Genomic DNA, 21,660 nt, shown 5'->3' with positions numbered 1-21,660 from the left:
AAGTGCTGATCGTAGACTGTACATAAAGATGGAGGACATATCTCCACTTCCTCCCACTTTCCAGAAGCCCAAATATCGTGGATATGAACGCTGCCATCTTGTGCTAAAGAAGTAATTTGAAACCAGAGTTAGCGCAATAGTGATTGAGGGATGGAGCTGCAGTATTGACTTCCTGCCAATACACGCTCAACCAATCGCGAGTCACTCTTAGGTGTCACCCTTAACGTATCCCCCCCATTTTTATAGCATCAATTACCGGACAAATAAGTACTCGAATATGCATCGGTGTGATGAGAACTAGGTGTTTTGAGTTTGGTCCATGTCCTGTCCACTAACATGGAGGAGGCAGGATTTATGACCTATTCTGCACCCAGCCACCAGAGGGCAATCAGGATGCTTCGGCTTCCATTTCTAAATTCAGTCTTTGGTCAGTGTACAAACCTTACATCGTGAGAACCACCTTGTTTGTTTGGGATAATTAGACTGATTTCTTAGAATGAAATTGCTGACGAGTTACCGATTTTAAAATGCATCTCTTGGCACAGTGGATGTGGCAGATTGCAGGTTTGTGCTGCATTTGCTTCAGAATTGTTTGTTTAGCGAAACAAAACATAAAGTGCAGGGTGAAAAAACAAAACAGCCTTGCGTTGGCAAAAAGACAAATTGCCGGCAGAGTAGCTGGAGGCTCTGCAGTGAAGCAGCTCTCAGTATCAGTCCGCTGGAGGAGCAGAGGCAGAAAGTTGGCCTATTAACTCTTTTCTCAGGGTGACACAGAAGAGCAGACACAGAGGGAGAGGTGGGAGTAAGAGCTTTCACTTATTGTGTGTCTCTCCCTCTTCTTCTCACTTCACATTCACTCCATCATTCTTGCATGTTGGTACGTCTCTCTCTCCCCCGTCTGCTGTCACTGCCTCTCTAGATTTGTCCCTGATTGGGTTATTTATGATTGGTTAACCGACGGGAGCAGCTCAGGTCGGGTTCAAGATGGGCTCAAGCCAAGAATTTGAAATTGCTCGTGACCTTGTAGTCGTTTTACGATTCCTAAGTGTTTGTGCTCAGCTGTTAAATGGCTCTACAAGTCCTGTCTTATTGAAGTTAAAGCATAATATTAAACTTTATTTATACAGCACTTTTCAAAACACAGTTACACAGAGCTTCATGTGGTTGAAACATGAATAAAACATGTCAGAGCAAAGGCAAATTAGATCAGGGAATATTATAATATACAAATAAAATGTTAAAATACAGCACTAAAACAATAACACTAAGATAATAAGACTGGCAACACCATAGGTAATACAAATTGTGTACTCACGTGAATTTAAGGCTTCTTTTAAAAGATATGTTTTCAAGTTGTAATTTAAAGCTGTCACTGATTCTGTAAGCATCAGAAAAATGTGCTTGGTACAGGCAAGTGGTCCACTAACATATTTTCAACTTCCTGATTATTTGAAGGATTTCCACTTAATTTTGAGTTTGGACACTGATGTTGTATGATGTGCCTGGTCCACATTTGGCCATTTGTTGGATTGGTCTGGCAGGTTGAGGTCAGGTCTGAGTGTAGGCCAGTCAATACTTTGTGTTCATGGGCTTTGTCGTGCTGAAACAGGAAAGGGCCGTCCCCAAAGCTGTTGCCACAAAGTAGAAAATAAATGATTGTTTCATAATGTGCTGTAGAATAAAGGCGCTGTGCCCAAACAACAAAAAACTGTGTGTGTGTGTGTGTGTGTGAGTGTGTGTGTGTGAGTGTGAGAAAAACACATCTCCTGGTCAAGATGAGGCCTCCATCTGTCTCTTTTCTGCTCTCCCTCTTTTCTCTCACCTTTCCACTCAACCTCACTCCGACACACCATTTCTTCTTTCTCTCACTGTCTCAAAGACAAGCTGACGGATGTGGTTTATAGACAGACCATGTGAGTGTGTTTATAGTAGAGCATGACAAATATGGATGTTTGGGGGCTGATACTGATATAAGTGATTCCTAATATGTTATTATCAACCCCTTATGATAAAGAAATGTAACAGAGGCATAAACTGTATTATAAGTAATGATCAATACGAATAAAACACAAATACAACCTAATGTATAGAACCTGATTTAAGAAATTAAACGTATCTTTTCTGCACTGTTTATTCTGTAAAATAAAATGTTTTATATTTTTGCATATCTGCAAACATAAACACAAATCCTGATTACCCTAGAGCCTGACAGTCATATCGGCCGATATGACTGTCAGGCTCTAGGGTAAAGCTTTGAGTAGTTTATTTTGTGTCTGTGTGAGCAGTGTGTATTGACAGGGTTAGAGGTTTTCGTCTGCTGATGAGCTGTGTGTGTGCGTGTGTGCGTGTGTGCGTGCGTGCGTGCGTGCGTGCGTGTGCGCGTGCGCGTGCGAATGAATGCGGAGCTCATGACTGTCTCCCTCCTCAGTGTGTTTTTCTTCTGCTTCTTCACGGTGTCGACAACGAACAAGTTCAGGACAGTTTATTGCAGCTAATTGGTTGTACACTCCTTCCCAGAAATCTCATTCTGTGTCTCAGACACACTCGGGCTTCTTGACGGCATGACAGCAACCCCCCCTTCTCTTTCTCCCTCAGTCACCAACTGGCTTGTGTTAATATTCATGACCTGTACATGTTTCACAGAACTGAAAACACTTGACTGTCTGCTCCCATCATTTCCCCCTCGCTGTGTGTGTGTGTGTTTTGTGTGGGGTGGTGATGGTGGTGGCATTTTAAGGCGCCAGGGGAGCAACAATTCTTCATTCTGTATTTATACCCATCTTTTTTTTTTCTTCTTATCCGCCTGTCTGTCAGGGCAACACACTTGGCTTTGTCAGTGAGAAGGAGAGAGTTAGAAGAGTCTTCTGGCTGTTCCTCTGAAATAGTAGATAACGGTATTATAAATCACAGACCAGATTAGATCAGATCTGATTAAATTAAGTTTGATTAAATCAGCCCTGTGGGGAAATTCGGTCATTGCTGGAGCAGATAGCCGCCCACAGCCGTAAAAAAAAAGCAAAAATAAAAGCGTGCAAATGAAAAGAGCACAAATGGAAGACTGTGACAATAAGGCAGCTGACATCATTACTTGACAGTGGTGGGCTCCTGCTAGCTGGTTTGGATTTGGATTCAGTTGCTGTTGTCTGTTGATCAGCTCCACCCCGAGGCTGAATCTTGTCAATTGTTTCTGCAGCAGGTTCCTCATTTTTCCAAAGCTAATTTTCTGGCGAGTTGCCTTGACTTACAACATGAGGAGAAACACAGTGAGCAACAAGGTTCCCTGCCAGAATGAAACCGGTGACATTGTAGCCACAGTCTGCATCCCAACCACCAGGCCGCCGGGACGCTCAGGGCTTTTTTTTTATTTAAAGCCGATGCTGACCGTTGCTTTTCCTGATGAAGTGATAATGAGAAACTCTGCCACTGGCACATTGTATCAGCTGCAGCTCATTAATGTCAACGTCCTAAGAAACAGGCCAACAATGAAATGTTTTGACCCTCGTTCTTGTTAATTTGCTCTCTGCAAATAAAAGATCATTTGTTAGTGAAACAAGCAGCACTCTATAACACGGTCATGCTCTTTGAGTCCTTCATTGCTCTCACAATTCCAGATTCAATGTTTGGAATATACAAGATGCATCATGAAAGAAATATGCAGACAACGGCATGGCTGAGTATTTCCACCTTGGAACTGCTTACGTCTTGTAGCTATGGAACCAATCCCTTTGACTTTGACACATTGGATGGGACTTTCCATATCTTATGCCACAGCTCTAATACACCTAGAAATCCTACAAGTTCAATCAGTGGAGGCAAGTGTAGCAACCTATTGGTATTTTGTAAGTTAGCTAAGGTAGCTGTCAGTCAGTGCTGGTGATCAAGACCAAGCTTCATCTGATAACACATACGTTAGTCAAGCTGCAGGCTAATGTTAGATTTCTAATGCTAGAGAGAGTGGCAAAGAACAGATTACGATTCATTTTCATTCTGATACGGTGACTTCAAGATGATAATACGCTCCTCTTCGTCTTCTTCATCATCGTCTTTGGAGTCTGGTTTTAACATATACATACATTATTGCTGCATTACCACTTGCCATTGCGTAGCGCACAGTTGCAAGTATCGGTTTGTGTGTTTGATGAGTGGCTGAGGGGTGGAGGGGGCTAGAGAGTGGAGTTAATTTGCATATCAATAGATTCTGTAATACTGCACGAGGCAAAGAATTACGCTACATACACCCATATATAAATATTTTAAGATTAAACTCAACTGTTCTGATTCACCAATACTTGGGTAAGGGGAAAAATAAGATCTGCGCATACAGGCTCTACCTGTTACTACATTGAATCAACATATAATATGTTCTTCTCTGTTGCTCAGGTTGTAAACATTGCTCATGATTTGATGCTGGATTCACATTCAATAAAATCCAAATAAATCCCAACCCTATATACTGAGAAGGTCAACGGTGTAAAAGTATGTAGCTGGAGGATTGTGAGCTAATGAAAACTGTGTGTGTGTGTGTGTGTGTGTGTGTCTACTTGTATATTGTGGCCTGCCTTGTATAGAAATGTATTAATGTAATCCTACCTATCAAATTGGTGTAGGAAGGGCTTAACGTTGTGTGTGTGTGTGTGTGTGTGTGTGTGTGTGTACAGACACACACACGTTTATTACATACACTCTATTGTAGATTACATTTGTTCCTGGAGAAAAGTGACTCATCCTTATCCCTCAGCAGATGAAAACCGATTTACACACACAGAGCATGCTCACGTTGTAACTCTCATGACATCATTCAAAACAGGACAGTATATGAGGGGTGAAATTACCACCTCTCTCTCTCTCGTCTCTTTTGCTTTTTCATCTTCCACCTCATCTCTGCCTCATCTCTTTTCCCTTTCTCTTCAGTCTCTTATCTATCAAGGGAGCTTTTCAAAAACAACTCCCACACCATCATTCTGATCTGTCGTACAAAAGCACAAGCAGATGCGCACATACATGCACGCACGCACACACACACCCGCAGTATTTGTACAATACAGCTGTATTTCACTTTCAGGGAAACTTGCATAAGCACAGACACCATCTCATATTCATAAACGCTGTGATAATAAACAGATGCAGGCACAAGGAAGAAGAACAGAAGGCAAGGCAGCGCTATCACACTAAAAGCCTGTAAACATGTTTTTCAAAAAGACCTATTATTTGCTCCCCGGTCTATGTTTCTTCTGGATTTTATTGGATTTGAATGAGGAGTCACAAAACCCCCGGGCTGTAATCTCACAGAGAAGCAAAGGGCGGCTTAAGCTGTCAAAATGTGGCAATGCAATGTTCTTGTTCTCGTGATCCACACATTGATCCGAGGACATTAATGCAGCCTCAGATACCATGTGACAGCGCAACATATGGTTGTTTTTTTTTTGGAACAAATGTGGTGTCCAGCTGTTAAAAGTAATTTGTAAGAAACTTTTAGATCCAGTTGTGGGAAGTGAGGGAGAAATCCACGAAGCTACATATTTTACTCAAAATAGCTTGAAAGTTTGATACCATGGTGTAAGCCAATATAATATGAGATGAAGCACCTGTTGGTGGAAATGGAATAAAGTAAGAAAGACAAATAAATTATATTAAACGCCTTTTAAAAGTGTTAAAAAAACTAAAAAGTGTTAACCACTTCAAGGGGAATCAACCATAAATACCTTTTACCTCCGCCAAGTAGGTTTTGTATTCATTGCTGTTGGTCTGTCAATTGTTTTTTGAAGCCCGTCTTTCCTGCTTTATAAAAAACTCATTCATCATGGTCTTAAAAAATCGGAACTTGAAACTTGAAACCTGCAGAAACCCTGTTAGCGTAACAATACACCACTGACTCGGATTACAACACTCTGCCAAACACACTCAAACACACTTTACACAACATGTCTTACATAATATTGTCAGCCCTTATTACATAAACACCATGTGACTCTGCTATGTTACCTGTGTGTCTGTTTTGTGTCACCATGTCGTCTGTCACTTTTGTTCATTTTACTTTACCAGTTTTCACCAAGATTGTAGTCATGACAACTTTATAGAGTTGTAAACGTCTTTCCTCTATTCTGCAGTGTTTTGGCGTCTTGGAGAACTTTAAACACGATCTATTCAAACAAACTTTAAGATGTGAATGTCCACGAATTCCACACACTGTACTTGTGTCATCTCGATGTAATGTGCGGTGGCTGTACCAGTAGAAACCGTCCACTCTATCAGTGTCAACAGGAACTACAGTGTTTCCAGGTTGGGGTTTTGTATCTGCAGTGCTTAGGGCTGAAGGAGGAGTTTCTGTTGACAGAACGGCACAATGAAAGGCGTCTGCCATTGGTGTGTCTGTCCCATTCATTGTGTAAGTGTGTGTGTGTGTATGTGTGTTGCTGTCACTTTGTGTTTACTTGCGTCTGTATTTTGTGCTTCCGGGTCTGTCTGTGTTTTTGTGCGTGGTCGTCTGTATTTGTTTTTCTGCCGTTTCATGTGTTTCTGTGTGAATGAGGGTGTATTTGTGTGTTTCAGCCCACACACACACACACACACACACACACACACACACACACACACACACACACACACACAAACACAAACGATGTCCCCTCTAGTGAACTGGCCGAGCATTGTGTAATCATTTACATAAAGAGGTATTAGTGTTTCCTCCTAAAAGGAACATAGGGAACATTGTGGCTCGGTTGGTGACACCCCTCCTCCGCCCCAGGACAGGACGACTGTGGAAAGCCCGTTAAAGATATTGGTTTCTAAACTTGATCACATCAAGAAGCAACATAAAACCCACTCTTTACACAATTCTTGGACCGTTTGTTCCAGGAGTCTTTGTTTTTTGCTACGTGTTGGTGCGATTAGAGTGAGCTATTCCTACTCTGATTACACTAACTTGTACATAATGGCATTAAAATGAAGACATGTGTTCCAGATGTTCCTGGATGTTCCTTCAGTCCTCTTAAAGGGACAGTCCACCCCAGAATGGCACTTTGTATTTTCGCACACCTGTTGGCAGTGGAAAGTCGCTTCATGTCGCCACCACACACTGCAAGCGTTCTAATGTATTCAGTCTCTCTGCTTTTTCTTCTACAATTCAAGTGAAAGGGTTCTTGTTCCCAAAAAAGGCACAAAGTGATAATATAATATCTCGTTAGCAGCTTGTGCAGTAACCAAGAACTTGGTGACTTCTCTTTCCTGCCAATTAGGCTGAAAAAGTTATTTTTCTTCTTTTCCAGCAGTTGTTTTGGATTCAACTAGTGCCGCAACTTTAGTGTTTCAAATTCGATTATCACTCTTGTCCCTTTAAACAGCCAGTTCACTCTCTTCAGTGAGTGGAATGAATGTGGGTTTTATGTCTGAATGAACCTGGAGGTGGCACCCTGTGGAGTTCTTTTTACCATAAGTAGTGCTATGGAGCAATCCTCTAATCCTGCAAATGCAGAGGATAAACATAATGTGGTTTCGTTGAGAAACTTCCAAACCAAAGAACTGTGGACAACTTGTTGGATTAACCTGCAAAAAATACAGAGAGGGGCAGAAATCATCTCTGAAGCTAAGCTATTATAAAAGTGCTCTTCTTTTTGGGGGTTTTGTTAACAGGGAACAGCATGTAGGAACCTACATAACAAGGGGGCAACAGGCTTTTCACTTTTTCCCTGCACTCGTTGCACATTTTGCTGGTTGTTGAAGGCGAAAATAAAACTTGACTAATAATGTTGATATGCTCTATGCTGGTATGTGATATCCGAAGATGTAATGTTTGAGGAACTTCACTGTAACTTCACTGTCTGATCACAACAGAGTTCCACTTTCATTCATGTGATGTCAATGTTTTAAATTAATATGAATATTTAATACTTTATATTTATGAACCTGGACCTTCATTATTTGACAGTCGGGCTGAATGATGTGGTCCAAAATGATATAGAGATAAAAATGTTCATATCAGGTATCATTAATTATCACATTACATGTCACATTATTATGTCTTTTAAGTTTGAAGACTGATTTTTACTCCTGAGTGAAGGTTATGGTTTTAAACTCCTAACAGACACTTGGTAGGTAGATCTGAGGTAGATTAATTATGTGTTATATACCTCCTCACAGTGTTTGAATAATGCAAAACAATATATCAATATTTATTTAATATTTGTTACATTGCTATTTGCAAATTATATTGTAATAATGAATGATATTGTTTTATTGCCCAAGCGGATTTGACAGTGTTCAGTTTGGAAAGGAAGAAGGCTTTATATTCCAATGAGCCAGATTCATGTTTAATAAACTTTATCTCCAGCTCCGCAATTTATTTTCTAAATTCTGAAAATTTTTATTAATTTATACGGTATTTAGATTTCTGTGAAATACAAATAAATAGATTGAGTAAGAGATTCAGGCTAGATATTCACATTTAAAATCATGTCAACCTGAGCCCTGGTGCAGCTGGATAAAGAGTGAGGAGGGTATAAATGAAGGCAGAGCTGGGATGTGTTCCACCAAAACATGGCAGAAAAAAACAAGTCTTTGCTGCCTCCAGTCTGCTCCTGCTTCCACTTTATATCCCCTCTTTGTGAGCGTGCTGCCCCTCTCACTGCCTCTGTCTCTCACTCCCATGTGCCTCTCTGGCTCCCGACTAACTGGGTGGAAAATATGAATGAAAACATTCCCCACCGCCTTTTTTGCCCAGACCCCGCTTCAGGCACAAACACACTATACCCATTTCTCGTTCTCCCTCTCTCTCTCTCACTCTCTCTATTTCTTCTCCTCCTCGTGTCGTCACAGGCCTGGTATCAATGTTTTACATTGTTTGCACATTTCTGAGAATACGTCTGAGAGGACAAAACTGTGTGCAGAGGGGGGGGGTCGTTGTTTTGTGTTTTTTTTTTCCTCCTGTATTTATTTACTGTTTATTGAGGAACTGTGGGAGGTTGGAGGGAGTGGGGTGGTGGCAAACAGGATGGCACCCTGAGAGCGGTGTGTATCTGTGTGTAGCTTTTCGTGTTTGTGTCAGCTCCTATTAATGAGTGTGTTGTTGTGTATTTGGTTTCCCATGTGTATTTACTCTCTTGAGAACTTGATTGTGTGTGTGCCTCTCGGTATGTGTTGGTGCTTTTGGCAGCGGTTGTGTGTAAATGTACTCTGTGTTTGTCTATGTGTGAGTGTGTGTGTGTGAGGTAGCCTGCGGTGCTTTAGAGTAGTGGTGTTAATAAGTCTGAGTCATATCCATGACAACGGGGAGACTGTACTGGCATCTGAACCACAGAACAAAATGGCAGCTCACTGTAAAACACAGAGTGACACTTGGCTTCCTGTGCACAAAGATTCTCTGATAAAACACCACATGCACTTAACTGCATGAGTTATGGGGATGAGACATTAATTCCCTTAATCTGTGACCCACAAGTTCAATCTTATGAGCTCTAGAAGTCAGTGTTTTTCACAAATTCTGTTATTTAACTTTTTTACCAATACAAAATATTTTCTTCTCTACATTTTATTTATAGTGTCCAACATATCCAACCACTGCCTCCAAGAGTACCGGGCTGCACCCTGTGCATTGTTGAAAAGAGTATTACTTTGTTTCTTAATCCTGGGTTTGTTTTGGGCGTAACATGTATCAACCCACTGCTGTGCTCTGCTTCAGTGTGGCTCTCGTCGCTAAGATCGTCAGACATTGTTGAAAAAACGTTTTTTTGCCGTCAAAAAGAGCTAACCAACAAAGAAACTACATTTACCATAATGCATTGTGCCCTTCCTGTGAGTATTTAGGTGAATCACAATGTATCTTATCAGTCACGTGTCTTGAAAACGATGACACATCTCATCTGGCTCTAAAGGTAGAAGCAAGCCAACGTCGCACCCGGTATTAAAGGCATATACATACATATCTTACATCCCGTCTTAATGGGTTAAACCAATCAGAGTGTCGCTACCCATTCCCTTTAAAAGTCAAATGTTTGCACTTTGATGCGTCGATGTTATAGTGGCAGATTTGCCGACAAGTAACGAATAATGTTTCTCTTCAGAGGCAACTGTTTCACTTCACTTGTGTGACAAGTAGAATATATGTGCTCTGTCCACGCGTTACTGAAACTAGCAAAGAAACTTGTATCAAGCTGCTTTTTGCCAGTTATAAGATAGTACACGATGTGGACAAGTTGCTCTTTGCTTGATATATGACATGCTTTTATTCAAAGATTCCCATCTTTTGCCCTGTGTTGGCTGGGATTGGCTCCAGCTCCCCTGCAACACTCAATGTAGAAGTGGTATCGATAAAGGATGGATAACAGTAAACAATCTTGGCAAAGTTGTGAGTGAGCATTTATTGTACATCCACGAGATTGGGTGCCATTATTTTAATGAACTTCATCTTTTACCACTATAGTTTCCTTATAATCGGTTGTTCAGTCCTAACACAGTCATAGACTTGACAGTGATGCTAGATTTGATTTTTCTGGTTGCGATGAACAGATATTTTGAAGTGTGAACAAAAACGACCAGCGAGTGGCAATGATATAAAGAGAGAGACAAAAAAGCGAGAAGACAGAGGAGACGATAATGAAGTCACATTTTTCATTCATGAGTTCCTACTTAAAATGGTAATTCACTGGATTCTCATTTTTAAAAAACGTTCTCTCCATATTTGGTGCTCAGCGCTCATTACTGTGGTGTTTCCACGCTGCACCTCCCAGAGTTCAACTGTCAGTCAAACAGTGTGGGCAGCTCTGTAACATGCTCTCCTTGGTATTTTTCTGTTTGAAAAGAGTTGGAGTAGTTCCTCTCACTATAGATTCTGTTTTTCTCTATTATTCCCTCAAGCGAACTTCAGTTTTTGCTGGAAGAAAACCTTTGCAAAAACTCTGCTGCTGATGCTTGTTGTTGTTAGTTTCATTTAATGTGATCGTCTGGTCTGATTTCATGACGCACACACCTAATTGTTTTTTCGATGCACATTACAGGTCCGGTCGTCTTGTGTCAGAGTCTCCTGTCCTCCCTCCATTCTCTTGCTGACCTGCGCTCACTTCACACTTTAACAATAAACACCAGCACTGATCAAAAGTTATTAGGACCTGAACCGTAGTGACGTTTACTTTGTGTTTGTTGGTTCACTATTAGTTTATGAGGCACGTATTTAAACATGTGCACACCCTGTGCACGTAGTTCATCTGCTTCACACAACACGAGACACGTACAGCCAGGACATCAGGGTTAAAGTGACCGGAACGATCCGGATTCAAGATCCGACGTTATCGATTCATAACTTTTATGACTCTTTATGTCATTGTTGCAGAAGAGGCGACGCTCCGTTTATCGGAACATACTAATGAATATCAACAGGTTTTTATGAAGATCAGCTGTAGTGATTGGAAAAGAGCAGAGGAGCAGAATCTCTTGTTGATCAGTGGAGTAATGCGCCTCGATGCTGCCAAGGGCTCCACCTTGATACAGTAAAGAGGCAGCACACAAGTGTAAACTGAATGAATGAATGTCAAATCAGCATGGAGAGCACTGACCACTGTTATAGACTGACTGTTGTAGTTGTAGTTTGAATTGAAAACCTTATTTTGTAAATTACAGCACACTTGTTATAACAGAAACAGTCTATAATACTTTTTAAAAGCACAAATCATGAGGGGCCCGCCTTTAGTAGTCACAGTGATAAAAAAAAAAAAATCATGTATAGAAATATAATTCTTTGCCGCATCGAGACGCGCCAATAATCGTTTTATCATCGAATCGTAGCCGTGTGTGTGTGTGTGTGTGTGTGTGTGTGTGTGTGTGTGTGTGTGTGTGTGTGTGTGTGTGTGTGTGTGTGTGTGTGTGTGTGTGTGTGTGTGTGTGTGTGTGTGTGTGTGTGTGTGTGTGTGTGTGTGTGTGTGTGTGTGTTACCCTTGCTGATTGCTGTAAAAGCAACTCGGGGTTGAGTCATCTCTGAAAGGTCACTGTGCAAATGATGTTTGTGTGTTTGGGGGGATGATTGATTTCATTGACATGAATATGACATGAAGATGACTCACCGCTCCCGACTATCACCGCATAACACTTCCGTGTTTGTTTGTGTGTATATTATAGTAACATTATTTATTCCAAATATATATATAAAAAAGATGTCTCACCCTGCTAAGGGGTTTCAGGGTGCATGTGTGGTTTCTTACATATAAATATGACAAGATGTTTCTGCAAATAACAATCGTGTGTGTGTGTGTGTGTGTGTGTGTGTGTGTGTGTGTGTGTGTGTGTGTGTGTGTGTGTGTGTGTGTGTGTGTGTGTGTGTGTGTGTGTGTGTGTGTGTGTGTGTGTGTGTGTGTGTGCACCTGTCAACAGTGTATTAACATCTAGACGATTAGATAAGTAAACAAGCCGCCAACGCTGCTGTGGAATTTCCTATTTTTATTAAATTATGTATATCAGCTGATTACAATACACACTTTAATAAGATTGCAAAGTTATTAATTTATGATCGGGGGCTAAGAAGTAGGCTAGTGCTCCCCCTCCCCATGAGAAGTCTATGTCTTAACAATGTCACTTTGAGACAAAATCATTTCCACAGGCTGCTTGTTGTTGGCGGGAGGGAAAGCAATAGCTGTGTGTGTAATAGGGTTCTTCACAGGGAGGAACCCACAGAGAACCATCACCTGGCTCTGCTGATAAAGCTGAAGGGATCGTTGTAGCGTCTTTCAGCTCTTTGTTTTGTTTTTCTTGTTTTGCGACATAAGTTTAGTTCACTCACACTGTGTGATTTTCGGCCTCAGCAGGCAGCTGTAGCGTACACACTGTTTATCTCCTGAGTGAAACCATAAAGAAATATTTATCAACAAAAGATCCACATTTTTCCCTTAAAAGATTTAAAACGGGAGTGAATATTGGACTTAAATTAATCAGTGAGCCATTAACTCAACTCAAAATGCCCAGAAGCTGCCCGGCCCCCAACTCGAATGTTACTTAGCAGAGCACAAACCCCTGCCGAGGCCCAATGAGCCCCTTTAAAGTTGCACCAAATTTCACACACCTATAGATGTCCGTCCACTAAATTTGCCTGATTTTTATCTTCAAGATCCATGAATTATTTCCTGGGAAATTGGTGACAATGTCCAAAAAATGCAGAATGCTGCAGAATCAATGCAGAAAAAAATTCCTGGAACCACATCTTTGTCCGGATCACCAAAAGCTTCGTGGAAATGCATAGTTTTTGCGTTATCCTGCCGACAAACTAATTAACCAACAAGCAAAAAAATGGACAGGGATGAAAACATAACCTCCTTAGCGAAGGAAATAAATCATGTAGCTCTATACGGGATATGTAAATAGTTTAATTTGTTTTTACTGTTTTACTACAGTTTGTTTTCTTCTGCCCCCTAATGACAAAATAACCAACAGATAATGTGGAATCCAAAGCTGAATAGGACATTTGGTTCGCTGCTGTGAAATATTGTCCAGCACCATTAAAAATGTTAATCCTGTTCCTCACACTCGGACATCCTTCAGCAGCGTACACTGGGTAACCCTGTGCCCTGTTGGACGCCGGCCTGGTTCCCCTGCTCCAGTCTGCATGCTGATATGGGAGCGTGTTTTAGAGTAGTGGGATTTTGCACGGGTCGCCCAAGGATAAGGGGGCTGTTGGCACAACTCACTTACTCTGTCACATACACACACACACACACACACACACACACACACACACACACACACACACACACACACACACACACACACACAGTGAGTGTGGTGTGAAAAAGAGGGGAAGAAAGAGAGGGATTACAGGGAAGAAAAAGGACCAGCCAGTTTTCTCAGCCGCACTGTGACAGTGAGGTATTTCAAGAATGAGAGATTATTTCAAACACAGACCACAGAATGTACACACAGGGAGGTGATTGTTCACATCGGACAAGAATGGTGTGTCTGAACAAGTGGTTTAATCTTGTATTCAGAGTAACTCCCTTATCTTAACTTGTGTGCAGACTGAACGTCACAGCTCTTTATAGGGGATGTAGTTTTTCCTCAGACTTGGAGAGTAAATAAACTTCTTCCTCTGAGTTGTTGTAGAGACTGCCTCCGGTGATGTTATAATTGAGTTACATTGAAAGTTTTTACATTGAAATTAAATATAAAAATCTATCTAAACCTGACACTCACTTTTGGTTTCAAATTAAATAACTAGGAAAAACATCCTCATGCCTCTCCTCCTCTTTTCCCCATGTCTTTCTTGCGTCCCGTCTTATAACCTGCTCCTCCATCTTTACTCCCTAAATTTGTACTTTCTCCTTCTCTACATTCTTATTCTTAAGTAATTTCTGTAGAATTTTCTGTACTTTCCGAAACCCTGAACCTTCCTGTGCAATGCTTTTATTTATAACTCCAATTATTAACAAGTCCGTCTTTGCGTGTTTGGATGTGTGGGACGTTTTTGCAGAGAATTGTGGATGATACGACAGCTGTTGGTGACAAATTTAATCATTTGTACCTAATTAAGAGTGTTTCTGTGAGCTGTTAGAGGAAAATATGAAACTCTTGTTCGGGTTGTGTGCTCTGAGACGGGCAGATGGCAAATATCAAGGTAGATGTGGAGTGTTAATGAAGGATAAGTGGCAGATTGTGAGTATAAGTAGGAATCTATCAAACTTTTAAGCATATGGTATTGGAGAGCATTGCTCATTCTCTGTCTCCTCGATGTCTCTCCTCCTTTAGATCATTTAAATTCTCCCACCCTCTGTTTCTCCTTTTCCTGATTTAATCCCTCTTCCCTTGTTTCACCTCGACTCATTTGCATTTCTCTCCTTCTGCTTCCCCTCTTTCTACCTCTGTGTAGCTTCCATGTTTGTTTCCAGTCGTATTTATCAGGACGTCCACCTCTTCATGGGAGATCTGTCAGTTTTTGATGTCTGTTTAAACTCGACGTGTCCTGTGTGGGCAGCGAGTCAGACTGAGAGCTGAGATCAGCCGCTGTCACTCTGCCCACACTGACAAAGTCTTATGTAAACAACATCCACTCCATCCCTCCCCGGCAAGAGATTAATATTTGCATGGCGTTTTATGAAAAGGAGGAGAGTGAAATTTACACAGCGGCGAGAAACTGAGGAACTTTTGAGTTGCCCCAAGTCTATGGAACGGCTTACCTCTCTCAGTTCAGTGTTCTACATCTTCTCTCAGGCTTTTCACTGCCCTTGACTAAGTCTTTTACTTATTTGTTTTTAGCCTGTTTAGCCTATTGTTTGCCAAAGGGTATGTTTTGTGGACTAAACTTATTGGGTGCCTCATACTATTATTTCAACTTGTTTCTTTCCATTGTTATTTCATTGGCTTTACTATTCTTTTTGTCCATGAATATTTTTTTAAAATCAAGCTGTATATCTTTGTCTGCTTCTGTTGCTTGTTTGTTGTTGGGTCTTTAGTCAACTTAATGCTTATTATGGAGGCTTTTGCTTGTGGAGCTGCTGAATTATATTGTGTGATGCTTTGTTATCTTATATTTACCAACAAAATATCGCCCTCACTATGACCTGTAATAAATGGAACAATACCACTATCTTTATATACAGTTTATGGTTTATACACTAAATCAGTAGTTTCTGCTTAAAGTAAAAGCTGAGGCGATTGTAAGAATGAGACTTTTTTTGCCGAAATATCATTAGCATCCGTTATTTAACCCAGACGTCTCACTTGCTCCTTCTTACACACACACACGCACACGCACAATCCGATAAATCACTTGTCCTCACTGCACAGGCTCATATAACATACTTTTCAGTCGGGTTACGCCACAAGATGCACTTAACTGTTCTCACTCGTCGGCTCCCCAGAGGCACATCCACTGGAGTAAACCAAAGACACTTGTGCTGCAGGGCCTCAGTGCTGGAGGAGAAATTGACTCAGGGGGGGGTGTTTGGTTTTCTGTGTTTTTAGGGATTTGCGCTCCACAGTGTGTAGTTCCTGCTCATAAATATTTCACAGGACGCACACGTATGATCAAAGCAGACGTGGCGATTGCATTGTTTTGAATGAAAGGAGGGAACAGCTAAATATTCCCACTCTGCTCCTTCTCTCATTAGAGATCCTCAAATGTAAACAGAAGTGATTTCGAAGGTTTCCTCATTATTATTATTTTATTCCATATCCTGGTAATGTATTTTTTTTAAGATTGACTTGGAATCCAAGCTTTAAAATCTTGAAATCTTTTCTACATTGAAGATTTGTTCGCCTCTAATTTGGTTCAAGGATTCCTTTTACCACGTTGTTACTTAAAAATCACAACTCATTTTCTGTTTTTATGATGGTTTGTTCCTGTTTTTAGTCCATTTGTTTGAATATATTTCTCAGGACATCATAAGGAAATTATATACATGTATCTGCTTTAATAAATTAGTGGCTTGTCCATTCATGAATCTCCTGCATGTGTGAAGTTTAAGGGACTAGGACTTCTATGGATTGATTTTAACCCCATGAAAAGAGTAAACATATATTTACATCTTCATGTGAAACTGCGATTGTCTCAGTATTGACAGATGACTCTCCATCTCCATCTTTGTTGTCATGATAAAGCCGGGACAACGTGAGACCGTTCCCACATGGTTTTGTTTACTGACATTATGTAAGTGCAATGTGTGTGTGTGCGTGTGTGTGTGTGTGCGTGTGTGTTTGTGTGTTTATAAGATACATGATACTGACCACACTGTGAAGAACACATTGTACTTTGACCCCCACTGACTCACGTCCTGTTAGATTAGATGGCTTGACGTTATTATGACATTATTACGTCTCCTCTGCCTCAACTCGGATATCACCACAGACACTGAGAGAGATATGATACCACAGATCTGAATGTCAGGAAAAACATTTACATAACATGTTTCACAATTTGACTAATGGATGACTTCAGACTTTAGTTTAGACGGGTTTTCAGTTTGGCACAGGTACTATCTGCTCAGTGTTTAAATGTTATCTGCTCCCCTGCTTTTTTTATGATCTTGTTTTTGGCCTCAAATTTATATCTCCACATTGCTAAAGCAATTAAATCCTGCCAGTCCCAGCTGGGGGCCAAACAAACTAAATGTACTAAAGCTCCATATTAGAATAAGCAAAGCTAGATTAAAGAATATCATAAAATCCAACAGCATTGTGCTGAGTTTATTATACAACTGACTCGCTAGGAGTTTGTATTAACTTTGTAGCATGTTATAACCTATTTATTATTGTTAATATTATTATTATATGGATGTAATATTTTGTCATTTTTGTAAGAGAAAAGATGAAATTTCATATTTAGAGAGATATGAACTTCAAACTTCAGTAAGTGCCTGGGGACAGAGGCCGAGATGCACTTTCGCACTTTTGGTTTTGGTCTTTTTACAGGATTTGTTGACAAAAGCCGTAACTATAGAATATCAGCAGCCTCACCAACCTCCAATGTAACCAGACACTTGAGTTGCTCTTAAAATTACATAATAGAAAAACAACCTGCCCAGTGTCTCCTGTATGAAACCTACTCTCCCTGTGTGTGTGTGTGTGTGTGTGTGTGTGTGTGTGTGTGTGTGTGTGTGTGTGTGTGTGTGTGTGTGTGTGTGTGTGTGTGTGTGTGTGTGTGTGTGTGTGTGTGTGTGTGTGTGTGTGTGTGTGTGTGTGTGTGTGTGTGTGTGTGTGTCTTTCTTTGTCTCTCTCATTTCTCCTCTTCCAGTTGAATGGCCAGGCCTGTTGTTCCAGTATCAGATATCAGCCTGATACCAAAACAGTTTCAGTTTTCTGCCTCATTGTCATCATCACAGACATATTGTAGACTTTTAGATTTATTAATGATCACACTTTAGCATCAATTGATCCCGCACATTCTAAATTGGCTGTTTGCAGCCAGGAATGGATCAGCTCTGTGGTCTTTATTAGACTAATGGATGCAGTATCAGTGGGGAAAATGCTATTGATCACTGATGCACAGATTAGCAGGATAATGACATTAATTAATCTGGAAATAGAACAATCCTGGGTTTTTGCAGAGCATCTGCACAGTCAAAGGAAAACCACAGATGACATGGTTGTGCACATTTGCAGGAGGATGTTTGTCTTTAACATGCTTTACCTATCAGACAAACATCTAAGGAAGCAAAATTAAAGACGATGAAGTGATGGATCAATGAGCGATGCGAGCACATTTTCAAATCTATTCTTTCAATATAAGCTCCACATTTTTGTATGTATATCTTTAGCCTTTTCATTATAAGATGGTGACAGTGAAAGGGGACAGGAAACGGTGTTAGAGAATAGGGGAATGACATGCAGTAAATGGTCCTGCTGGTCGAGAGTCGAACCTGGGACCTGCTTCTCAAGGGATGTGACCGCTAACATGTCACCCCTGATTTCAATCCACAATATTTGAAGTTTAGGAACCTGCAGCTAGACGGAGAAGATATTCAATTTTTCTCATGATGAAAAAATCTAATACTTGCAGACTGCACAAAAGCATGTCGGCATACTGGACGTGTAAATTCTCTGTGGCTGAGTTCAGACATGCAGGACTGACAAGGAGGGAATTAAGGACGGGTAAGAAAAGGATGCAAAAGTGTGGAGGGATGAACTTAGTCAGAATCAACAATTAAGTAAAAAGGAAGAAAAGTGGTGACAGAAAACAAAGGACTTTTTATCGTTAACAGTACAGAAAAGTAGATGTTTCACTTTGCATAATTAGATAGTTTCCCATATTACCATCTTTTTATTGTCGTAGAAAAACTCCCATGCTCATTTAGATTTATTCTTACTTTTATCACAATATAACCTCCCGCTTACAAACTCTTGGGTTTATGTTTTATTCTGCATCTGATTCAGTCTATTAATAACAATAATTGATTTAATTGTTTATTTAATTGTAATGATGCTTGTGTACAACACGTGTAAAATGTCACTGTAAGTGAAGATTACTGAATTAAACTGTGGCAGCTGTTGTGATGATGACAGCGGTCGTGGTGATGATAATGGGGAGGATAATGATAATGAGGAGGAGGAGGAGGATGATGATCACACTGCTCCTTGATGTGAGAGCGACGGCAGTGACAGAGGATGATGGTAATAACTGAGCGCTATGATAATGAGGCGGCGAATACGGGAGCGAAGCGGCGAGCGAAAGGTTGTTTTGTTTTGTTGTTGTGATCACTGACGCGCTTCACCTTTTCACACAAAGGTCATGACTGTACCAGGCAAGTGTGTGAATAATAGCTGTGTGTATATATGTGTATATATATATGTGTGTGTGTGTGAGAGTGAGTGTCAGTTTCTCTCGGATATGGTGTCTCTGCCTGATGTCATGTGTGTGTGTGTGTGTTGTCCTGCTATTGCTCTCCCAATAGAGTAAATCATTCAATCAGTCATCAAGGTGAAGACATGTTTTAAGGTTAAGTTAGGTTAGCTTTAGGTTAAGGTTAGGTTTAAGTTAGATAAGTAGTAACTATGGTTCAGTCTCAGAGAAATCAATGTCAGTCAATGTAATGTCCTCTGAAGTCGTGGAGACGAGTGTGTGTCTGTGTATGTATGTGTGTGTGTGTGTGTGTGTGTGTGTGTGTGTGTGTGTGTGTGTGTGTCTGTCTGTCTTTTTATTGGCTCCCTGTGGGTTGAGCACGGTTCCTGACCCCGTTTCCTGCTGTTGTTGATAGAGAGACATTCAGGCTCGAGGCTCCAGAGACCAGACGCTGCCTGGAGGAACTTCCTGTCACTGCTGCCTACAACCACTTGATTTGTCATTGTTTCGATGGCTTCCCTTTTTTTCGCCTTTCTTTTTGTGTGTGACTCCCATCAAAGTGGGATTCAGTCTCTCTGGACCTTGAGGTCAGGACCTGACTGTTAGACAGAGGTTCAGTTCCAGTCATTTCTGTTGTCATGAGCAGTACATGTGCAGCTTACAAGGAGGACTTGTATTGGTTAATATTTAGTTCACAATTAAACATCATTTGAACCACTCCCTCGTGAATAAGCGTTAAAATACGATTTGCCGTCGTGTTTCCAGACCACATGATGAAACTTTCTGTGTGCACCTCTGTGTTTGATGCAGGTCGCCGCGGGAGTCGACAAGTGGCGACGGACAGGACGGGGATGGAGACACTCAGCAACCTCCCACTCAGCACTACAGCTGCTACGACCTGGACGATCTGGACGTCGCCTGGCTGGAGCTGGTCAACCAAGAGTTCAGACAGATGGGTGAGTGCAAATAGACCCACAAAAAAAACGTGCTTCCTACAAAACTTGGGGGAAGGATGCGGTTTGCGTCACAGAAGAAACCATTAAACTTTGGTGCAGATGAGGATCAAGGGGCAGATCATTGATATATTTTCCCCTATATCTCAAATGCATTGATCAAGATTAAGAACAAGACATATTTAGGGGATTAATATCAATGAGTGTGAACAAGGTGGTGTTGCAGCTTAATTTAATTTAAGGGGATTGGGCCTTTGTGGAGGTATGCATGTTACATGTTAAAATTCTCTGAGTCACAGAAAACACAAACTTGAATATTCTTTGAATATTTTGAATAGTACCATCACATCTTCTTCCCTTGTCCTTGCTCTTGTTTTTTCCCATCATGTCCTTATTTGTAGCTATCTGCTTTCTCTGTTGATGTCCTTCTACACTTTCTCCCTCCTCTGCTTTGCTTTGCTGCATCCTCTTATTTTGCCATGGTGACAACTGCCGACCCTGAGCATCTCTCCCATCTCCACCACTTTATTCAATATCTGATCGGCTCCTCTCAGATAAAGCGAAGTAATTGTGTTTATAAATCCCCGCTGGGGTTTCAGGCCTTATTCCTGGGAAACATGCCCCTTAAAACATCAGTCACACACACACACACAAACACACACACTGGCTGTTTCTCATAACCTTTAGTGCTAGACCGAACAAACAACAGATTGTTGACTGGTTCTGCAGGCTGAAGCTGTAGGGCTCTGGACCCATAATAGAACTGGAGTGTCCACACTAGACCTGCTGTAGCTTTAATTATCCAAACATTTTTCACAGTTGGGTTTAAAGGTGGAATTAATTTGATTTTGAGATATTCAGCTTAGAGGAAACAGCGAAAACCGGGCCATTACAGTGACACAAAATGCTGATCAGGCATTTAGACACATTCAGTAAAATGAGTTAGATAAATCAGAAAAGTGCACAGAAGGCATGGACATTGTGTAGAATAATAAATCACACAATAGTATTAAAAACAAATCAGTTCCTGTGTGCACGCATGCACTCTTGTCGGATGCTCTGTTACCATAGACTCAAATGGATAAGTGCAGTCATGAACCTGGATACACCCACCCTTTTGAACTCGTATTTGCATGTACAAACATGGAGAAATACACAGAGGATAGATGTACAGTAAATGCTCTGAAAGTACACATAGTTCACTGTACAGGAACTACACACACGCACTCTCACGTCATCTGTGAATAATCTTGTTGCTTCGCTCCCTCCTGTGTGTGTTCACTTCCCGATGTAAATGTCACAGCAGGTTAATATCTAACTCTGCTTCTCTTTTCTCTGCTGGTTTCAAAAAGCAGCATCTAAATCCGGAACAACCACAGTCACATAGTTTGTTTCTTTTAGTTTCCGCAAGTTCAAGACTTAGAGTAATTTACACGCTGAGCCTCAGCAGCAAGTTTTAACTTT

General features: G+C 40.9%; 1 protein-coding gene across 1 annotated transcript in view; it reads left to right on the top strand.

Annotated features, from left to right (window-relative positions):
* jade2 (jade family PHD finger 2) overlaps nucleotides 1-21,660 on the top strand; it is a 160,382-nt gene that overhangs the window by 68,452 nt on the left and 70,270 nt on the right. The window contains exon 5 of the mRNA XM_035178002.2: nucleotides 20,054-20,199. Within this exon, the coding sequence (XP_035033893.1) occupies nucleotides 20,054-20,199 (146 nt within the window). The remainder of the gene's footprint in view (nucleotides 1-20,053; nucleotides 20,200-21,660) is intronic.

The sequence above is a fragment of the Hippoglossus stenolepis genome, chromosome 15, assembly GCF_022539355.2.
Source record: "Hippoglossus stenolepis isolate QCI-W04-F060 chromosome 15, HSTE1.2, whole genome shotgun sequence".
Classification (NCBI taxonomy): Eukaryota; Metazoa; Chordata; class Actinopteri; order Pleuronectiformes; family Pleuronectidae; genus Hippoglossus; species Hippoglossus stenolepis.
This window is presented reverse-complemented; position numbering and strand designations above follow the sequence as displayed.